General features: G+C 37.4%; 1 protein-coding gene across 1 annotated transcript in view; it reads left to right on the top strand.

Moving 5' to 3' along the window:
* The window catches only part of MYO16 (myosin XVI), a 322775-nt gene that overhangs the window by 147912 nt on the left and 166251 nt on the right, over positions 1 to 8612 (top strand). Inside the window, 1 exon segment of the mRNA XM_009892140.1 lies at positions 5943 to 6048. Within this exon segment, the coding sequence (XP_009890442.1) occupies positions 5943 to 6048 (106 nt within the window).

The following is an 8612-nucleotide window of genomic DNA, read 5'->3' as shown; positions in this document are numbered from 1 at the left end:
GGGGGGGGATATCCATTTAAAGCTCTCAGGGTGATCTGGATCAGTCTTTCCATCTTTGTCTTTTCACACTTTACTTACTTTCTTGTCTTCTGAAGATTTACTCTTAATTTCCTCCATGGGGTTACCAAGTTATAAGATTATTTTATTTTTTTTCAGTTACTTCACATCTCATGAAGTATTCACTCGCTGAAATAGTGTTTTGCCACAGGATAGCATTTGGCCAAATCATTGAAGAGTTACTCCCAATTACTCTTAGTTTATAGCAAGCCACAATCATTCATGCATGCTTAACACCAAGAACTGACTTTGTATAAAATTCATATGAAAGATACAGAGTAAAATAACATTTATGTTATGCTCTTAAATAACCAATAGGTGGGCTTTTTGTAATTAGCTTCCTTCTGATTGTATTTTGCTCCTGCTGTTCAGGATATGAAAAGTCATATGCAATGAAAAGGTAAGTGAGGAGCTGTCTAGGAAGCCTAACTATAGTTTATAGACTTGTTAAAAACTAAGGATCCTTAGTCAATCAAGCCAATGTTTTATGGGATCATGGTGGCTACTTTAGTGAATCAAAAAATATAATGAATATATCAAATGAAAAGTTATAATTTTGTATATGTTAGCAGCCAGGAATGTCAATATCCAACGGTTTTGTTGTGATATAAATCACATTTTTAAGCCAAATAATCTGGAATTAAGAGAAATCCTTGTCTTTTGAAGGTGAATGACTTGAAAGCTTTTGGTTTCCACGGTTTAGTGTCACCACAGGCTTTCTGTTCAAGTAAATATTCTTTAATTTTTACATTAGAATTCAATGTATTGTAAGTGCAATGGCCTACTGCAGTACAGTTATAGATTTGGACAACTATTTATAAAAAAAAAATAATGTTTATAGATATACTTTCCAGTTTAGTTTACTTTAGAAATATAATTTCCAACTAACATGCAGGGTTGTTCAGTTACAGATATCGCTACTGATGATACAAAATATATTATTTTATATTTAGCAGTCTTGCTTGCACATATTTATTTCAAAACTAGAAACCTCAGTCATGGAACAAGACTCAGTGTCTCGCTTACATATTCTGCAAACAGAAGAAAGAAATTATTCTGGTCCTCAAAAAATGTACAAGCTTACTTTCTCTTCCCTAGCTGTGTTTTACTATCAGAGTGGGAATTGGGAATAGTAATGCTCACAGTTTAGGGTAGTGTGATAAGAGATCACTTTCACAAGTTCATACAAAACAGCATGCATATGTATGCTGATCTAAATCTTCCTTTAAAACTGGTGGAAATCTTATGTGAACAAATTCTATCAGAAGTTTTCCAGCATTTCTGATTATAATTCAAGTACCGCAAGAGTAGGGGTTTTTGTTTGTTTTGTTAGGTATTCCTGGACTTCTGAATGTGGTAGCTTTAGTCAGAACTGAAAATGAAATGCAGACAGTAAAACCCTGCAACTCATATGATCTGAAATGACAGGTACATTCCTCCTTACATGTTTTATATTTTGTCGCATTTTTCCCCAAACGGATGATTTATAGGATTTATTTACTCTGGAATTGACACTTGCTGTACAATAATGATCCAGTTGTCTGGATTCATAAAGATATAGACAAACGTGGCTCATATGCAGAAATTGAGGGTAAGCAAGATCTACTTCTCAGTACCTGTAGGAATTAATTCTTAAATTTTTTCCTGGGGTTTGCTGTTTTCTGACTAATTTAGCTGGGTTTTCTTGATTAACTCCTTCTATGTGATAGTTCTATTTGCCCACCTCTAAGTCCTCCTCCACCAAATAAGTTTTGAGTCTGTCGGCCACTAACAGCCATGGAAGTCTCAGAGCTGGTGTGTTCACACAGGCTTTGTGGTTTTTTGGAGCCGTCACGAAAGTAGTTGTATCTCCAACCACAGCTATTCTGAAAGGGAACAGCCAGGCAGTTTGTGTGGACTGTTCAGCATTTCTTTGCTTTGCACTGAGCTCACCAGTGTGAGTGGTGGTGCCACTGGCCGAGCTAGACTGGCACAAGGTAGCAGAAGAGCTGGATAATAATCCAAGTGCAGTGGATTTGCAGGGTGTAGCTTCTTCAGATTCCCTGTTTGTAGAACATCTTGTGTTCTTTTCTGTGTATTTTCATACATTGAACTGGACTTTTTCCTAACAATTTTAGTTTTGAAGGTTTTATTTCAAAACAGAGTTTATTTTTTCTTATTATTGCTATTATTTTAAGAAACGGAGACTAGAGTTGTAATTAAGGTTGTATTAACAAAATATTAACAAAGAAATAGTAGGAAACAGGCCCTCCATCGGGTAGTTATATAGGAAAGCAAGAAAGCCAAAGGAGGAATAAAATGAGAAAGTTAGTGGAACTTGCCTAAATTAGCCCATTGTGAGCATAGGATTTCAAATTCTCTGTCCATTTTCCTTTCCCTTGGAGTACACTATCTCTACTGATTTCCTAATTTAACCTTCTTTATCTGTGAAATAAGCTGTCTTAGCTTTGCCTGTTTCATAATGCCTTCTAAGTAAGTTTTACTGTGGAAGAAGGCTTTTCTTTGCAATGCTAACTTATTCTCTCCCTCGATAAGGCAGTCCAATCAAAAGTTATAAGAAACCAACGTTCATATTGTAAATTACATTTTGAAAAATCTAGTGATGAGACAGTTATTTAAAACGGAGAAAAGGAATTGTTCTCTGAGCAGAATTAAACTGTTAAAACAAAGATTATGGACAATGGGTACATTACAGAAATTTTACTCTGCCTCAAAGGAAATATAATATACAAGATCTGGTTCAAGGTGCCATATTACTTTTTCATTGTTATTTAATCCTTCAAATGTTTTGAACAATGATATCAACAATTAAAACTTTACCATACGTGGCATTTCTTTCCCAGCGCTTCAATCTGTATTTCACCAGGAGTACACTCAAAACCTTTTGAAATGCACAGAGCAACTAAGTGACATTTTATGTCTCTCTTTCAGCAGCCAAGTTCTAGTGAATTCTGACCCCTGAACTGTACTTTAGCAATCACTTTAGGCAATAAGCTCCTGTGACACTGCTGGACAAAATGTCAATCACTAAAATTAACAGTTGAGCTGAAAGTGTCAAATCTTTGTAGCTGTGTCACTGTGATGTTTAGGAAACAGCAATCTTGGGAAGAAACAGTGAAGAAGGGACAGAAATTATCCACTTTGTGCACTTTTGCACAGTCCTGTGTTATCTGGGCCACAGTTGCCTTGCAGTGAGAAAAAAAACATAGCTTTATTTTAGAAGTGAAACAAATTAACTGTTAAATGGGGAAACTCATGGTGAATGCTCCAGTTCCTTTGTTTAAGATGGCATTTTTCTGGAACTCATGGTGAATGCTCCAGTTCCTTTAAGATGGCATTTTTCTGTTTTTAATTATAATTTGCTTGCCTGCTTTGTAATACTTGAAAGCAATCAAAGGCACATCAGATGGTACTTTAGTACCCATTCTTCCCCTCTGCTCCTCCCCCCCCAAATTTCTTCAGTTGTGAGAAAGATTTTTTGAAAAAATGCCACCACCCTGCTAATCTTGAAAAAGCCTTCTGATAAAGACGCTATTTTTGGCTCTGAAGTTGGGCCTAAGCAAGCAAAATAATAAAATGCTATAACAATTTGGTCTTGTTCAGCACTCAGAATGATACAAATATTTGTCTGCTGGATATAAAGGGCAGTACACGTTGGACAAGCTGTGAGTAGTTGCAAACTATAAATTATTTCAGATCTGATTTTCAAACATATATGAACTCTTCTGCTCAGTGGCATCATCTGTAACTGTGACTGTAGTAAACTTCAGAGATGTTTTAACTTCAGAGAAATTCCTTAACAGCTGAAATAACCAAAGAGCCACTGTTGCTAATCTTGTTGGTAACTCGTGGTATAGTGATAGCAGGTTGCAGCTGTGATTTTGGATTAAGTATGGTGTGGAGGGACAAAAATATTTCATCATCATGACATACAGGTGCCAGTGGACTGGCCAATGTGAGTGGGCAGTAGAAGGGGTGGAGCAAGATAGATTTATATCTCTCTGTAAGCTCACTGACTTTCTGGACAATACAGGCATAAGAGCTGGAATTTGCAAGAGTATGAAATGTCTCTAGGGGAGGAGTATCGCAGGACTAATGCCTTGTTTCACTTTTTTCTGTTCCTGGTAGTGATAACAGGCAGAGGAACATAGAATTTGGACATTAACATTATAAAGACAGAAAGTTAATGCGACTTCTTAAGGACAGAGGCAGCATGGTACGATTAGTGTTTGGGGAGTGAAGTCATCTTTAAGAGTGCAGAGATGCATGCAGATTTTAGAGGGTGACATCAAGTATCATCCGACTTTTGAAACTCTTTCAGAAAGTCAGAAGGTGAAGATCTGAGCAAGGGATAATGCACTTACAGAGCACCTTGCAATTCTGTAGAGATACCAGTTTCATATGATCTGTGACAGTGACCTTGACTTCACATGATTTCTTTTGTTCTAAGACCTAGTTTAAATATGGCTTTGTGACCTATTATTTGAGGTCTTTGCATAACATATATCCAGGTTGCAAACCTTTGCAGTTTTGGACCAGAAACCTCCTACTGATGCCAACAGGAGTTTGAAGTCCAGGGGTAGATTCCAGCTGATTATGGGAACATCGATGGCATAGATAAAAGCAGTTTGACACATCACATATAGTAATGAGACATCTGTCTTATCACCTAAGACTAGTTTACCGGGTAAAAAAACAAGATATTCATGAGAGCTGCATGTATGTCCTGCAAGAGTTGAATGAGATTAAATGATGCAAAGACCCCATCCCTGTCTGAGTATGAAGATCTTTTTGTCCTTCCCTCTTTTGTTTCTTCCTTTAATTGATTTCTCCTTTGCAGTGAGATTTGACTAGATAAAGCAATGGCCAGACAGGTACTATATTTTGCTGCCCTCTCATTTTCAGAACCTAAATCATACAGATAACAGACTGACCAGCCAGCGTGACCATTGCACTTATGAAAAATCCAACTGGCTGTCGTAGAAACAGCTTTTTAAATTTGGTCAAGCAGATAAATGAAATAGAAGCATCAAATTAGATCTTGTTTGGTTCAGTTTTCTATAAAGAAAACAACTTCTTATAATTCAAGTAGGAAATTCTTACGTGAATTTCTTAATAAATCTTCACTAACTTTATCCTTTCCATCTCTTTTGTTTCTTTTTCTTCCTTCTCCATGCTTAAAGTGCACCACTGAGTTTGCTTCTGTCCTCCATCCCTCCACTTCTCTGCTGTCTCTTCCTACCCTCATTGTTCAAGTTGCCTTTTACCTTGTTTTCCTTTCTCATTTCCCCCCTCAGAGATCCTTATTCTTTGGAATATTTATTTCACATCATGAAGAAGAAATTAAGTGAAAGAGGATCACTGGAGTCAGAGTGTATTGCACTGCAGAAACTGGGAAGGTTATAAAATCAATCATCTTTTTCTTTTCCTTCCAGTTCCTTTCCTATTTTCTTTCCCGTCTTCCTATTGTATTCTACACTTTCCTTTCCTTCTGTCTCCCATCATTACCACAGCAGTGTTTCTCCATCTGCAAAGAGAACCAGGCAGCATAAGCAGGCTCCTTTGCTGGACAGAAGATAAAGGAGGAGCTATAAATACCTTCAAAATGGCTTGAAAGCTTTAGGTTTGATTGACTTGGCATGTGGTACAAGACAATATAGCTTGACAGCTCTGGCAGTCCTCATGAACATAGACAGTCAGCCAGTCTATCTTCTACATTTTGTTCTTTATTATTTGCCATCCATAAACCTTCTGTTACTTGAAATGAAAGTTTGACTGAGATGCGTTAAATCCATTCAAACAGAGCTAGCAGAGAATATAAATAACATATCAAATGTGAAAATAATGATGATTCCCCCCTCTCTTTCTTGCCTGTCATCTTGCAGTGGAGAAAGTGGTTCTGGAAAGACTGAAGCCTGCAAACAGATCGTGAAGCACCTCACTTGCAGAGCCAGTTCCAGCAGAAATGCCTTTGATACAAAGATAAAACATGTAAGTAAGCTTTCTGATCATGGACTAGAACAAAGCAAAAATCTGACCTCTTGGACAGGCAAAGACATTTGAACTGTAAGGAAAAAGGCATCTGCTGTGCAGAAGTTCATAAAGGGTTTGTTTTCACCGATGAAGTCAATGGAGGCATCTTCTGTTGAATTGACCTGAATGAGAACAGGATTAAGCTCACATTCATGGACAAGAGGAAACTGAAAAGTGGAGGGCAGTTTTGTTTCTATATGTTTTGTTGACTTAGGAAAGCCATGTTTTGGTTAATAGGAAACATTTGTGTGATAAGGTACTACCCCCTAAATGTGTACTAATTGCCTTCAGTAAGTAAATAAATTTATCTGTATGGTTGTGGTGGTGCTTCTCTGGACAGTATGAGAACTGCTGAGGCATCTGAAGTAATAGTATGTGAGACAGAAACTGAAAAGTTGCAGGAAAACTGCAAGGACCGAACAAAGTTATATGGCCCAGTATTTGTATACTAAATGTGTTTACAAACTAGGCAAGAATGCTAAATATTTGCTCAGTCATATTTACTTCCCACAGCAGAACTGAATTCTGTCCAGTGTGTAACGCGAAATCATGAGGACCTGTTTCATGTATCAAATGTATGTCTCCTTGCTAGTTCATTGTAAATGGGAAGTTTTTGTTTGACTGAACATTGCAACTCGTGTTTCATTGTTACAGCTGTAACACTACTGTAAGTTCGTGCTGATATTTTAAATTATGCTAAACCCTAGATTGCCAATTCAAATTCTTTCAAAAACTTGCTTTTCCTATTGAAAATTCTCATCTGAAATCCCAGCTCAGAGACAGATTGGTGCAGAATGTTTAGCACAGTCTGCGTGGTCATATCTCAGTTCTGAGTTTCATACTTAAAAAAAAAAAAAAAAGAAAAAAAAGATTTGACTCTTTCACCCACTCTGGTGACCTTCCTCTACAGCACTTACAGTTGACTGAAGATCTGAAGATACCTCTTCTTCTTTTTTTTTTTTTTTTTTTTTGTAGCTTTCACTTGCCACGTGCATGATATTCAACAGAACTCTAGAATTGTTCATTGTGGGGTTTTTTAATAGCATCACATGCATCATTCAGAACACACTGCTTTCATCCTGAATTATGCATGATTCAGTCCAGAAAGATGATAAAAAAGTGTCAGAAGTATAGCTGACACTAACAGACAACCTACAAATCAGGATTATTGAGATGTGGGAAAGGCTACATGTACACTGGTTCATATTTTCTACATTCCAGCCAATAAGGTAATAAAGGTCCTATGGATTTTGGGTGGATTTTAGAAAACAGTGTTTCATTTGTGTTTTCTGAAGATATTAAAAAAGCCTGATGACACTGACAACACTACAGCTGAATAAGCTGTAGCTTTACTTTGTGTAGTTATACAGTTGCCATGCTGAAGTGTTTTTCACAGTGTTATCTGATACATTGATTATATTCCTGAACTGACACATTTAATCTAGGTTTCACGTATCAATGTTAAGAATACCCTTGTTATTTTTTTCACTTTTTTGATACAAATGCTGCAGTCTAGGGTTGCAATAATACCGTTACATAGGGAGAGCCCACTTTTACTTTATTTTAAACCCAAGAGCCAGATCTGCAAGTGATATCTATTTCTACTGTGTATTTTTTTATTTACTACCTACACAGGTTTACTTACAATTTTGAACTGATCAGGCTGTAGATGTTATTCAATTCCAAACTTCATGTCAGATCCTCCAATCTCCAAAGTTCAGATTAAGTAGTGAGTAGAAGAACTAACTAAATAAGCAACTTTGTGAATAAGCAACTGAAAACAGGTGCTTTGGATACAAATATGGCAGCAGTGGGAATCAGGAGGTGTGGGAAGCAGTATTGTCACTGCTGCAACTTGTGTCCTAACCATAAGGAGATTCCCAGGGAAAATCATCATGATCGAGTGTAAATGAAATAAGACTTTGTCCTGTCCTGGTTTGAGGGTCCCAGCGGCCCGAACCATGACATGTCCTCAGTTAAGAAGAGGAATCAGTGTGGGAGGGGCCTGACCAGGCCTAATTTTCTCCATCTAAAAATTAGTTAACTTTGTAGACTACTTTAACCTACTCTACATCTATGTAGTAAACTGAACAACAGACCCTAATATGCAGTTGTTACCCTGCTCCCCGAAACAGTTTAAATCCCCAACAGGTCCTCTGGCCACAGTTCAGAGGACAACATGTGCCAGAGACCATTCACAACAGTATGTCCACCCTATTCTGCAAAAGAAGAGGTAGATGTTTGAATGTGAACCTTACCACATCACTCACCATAGATGATAGAGTCCCGCTCCTGGTCCTGGTTAGTTTAATAGTATAGATGTAGCCATGCGTGTCAATGGGACTTAGTCAGTGCAGGCAGATGAGAATCGTATCATATTAAGAAAAATGAGTTGCCTTTTGGTTATAGAAAGATCCCTTGTAACTAGCTTAGATGGGACACCTGACTTCAGACAGCAAAGATAGATGTAGCAGATCCCACCCGTGGAGAATACAGTAGACATTCTGGTTTAGTTGTCTTTT

The sequence above is a fragment of the Charadrius vociferus genome, unplaced genomic scaffold, assembly GCF_000708025.1.
Source record: "Charadrius vociferus isolate BGI_N301 unplaced genomic scaffold, ASM70802v2 scaffold218, whole genome shotgun sequence".
NCBI lineage: Eukaryota > Metazoa > Chordata > Aves > Charadriiformes > Charadriidae > Charadrius > Charadrius vociferus.
The sequence above is the reverse complement of the archived record's forward strand: the minus strand, read 5'-3'. Positions and strand labels throughout refer to the sequence as shown.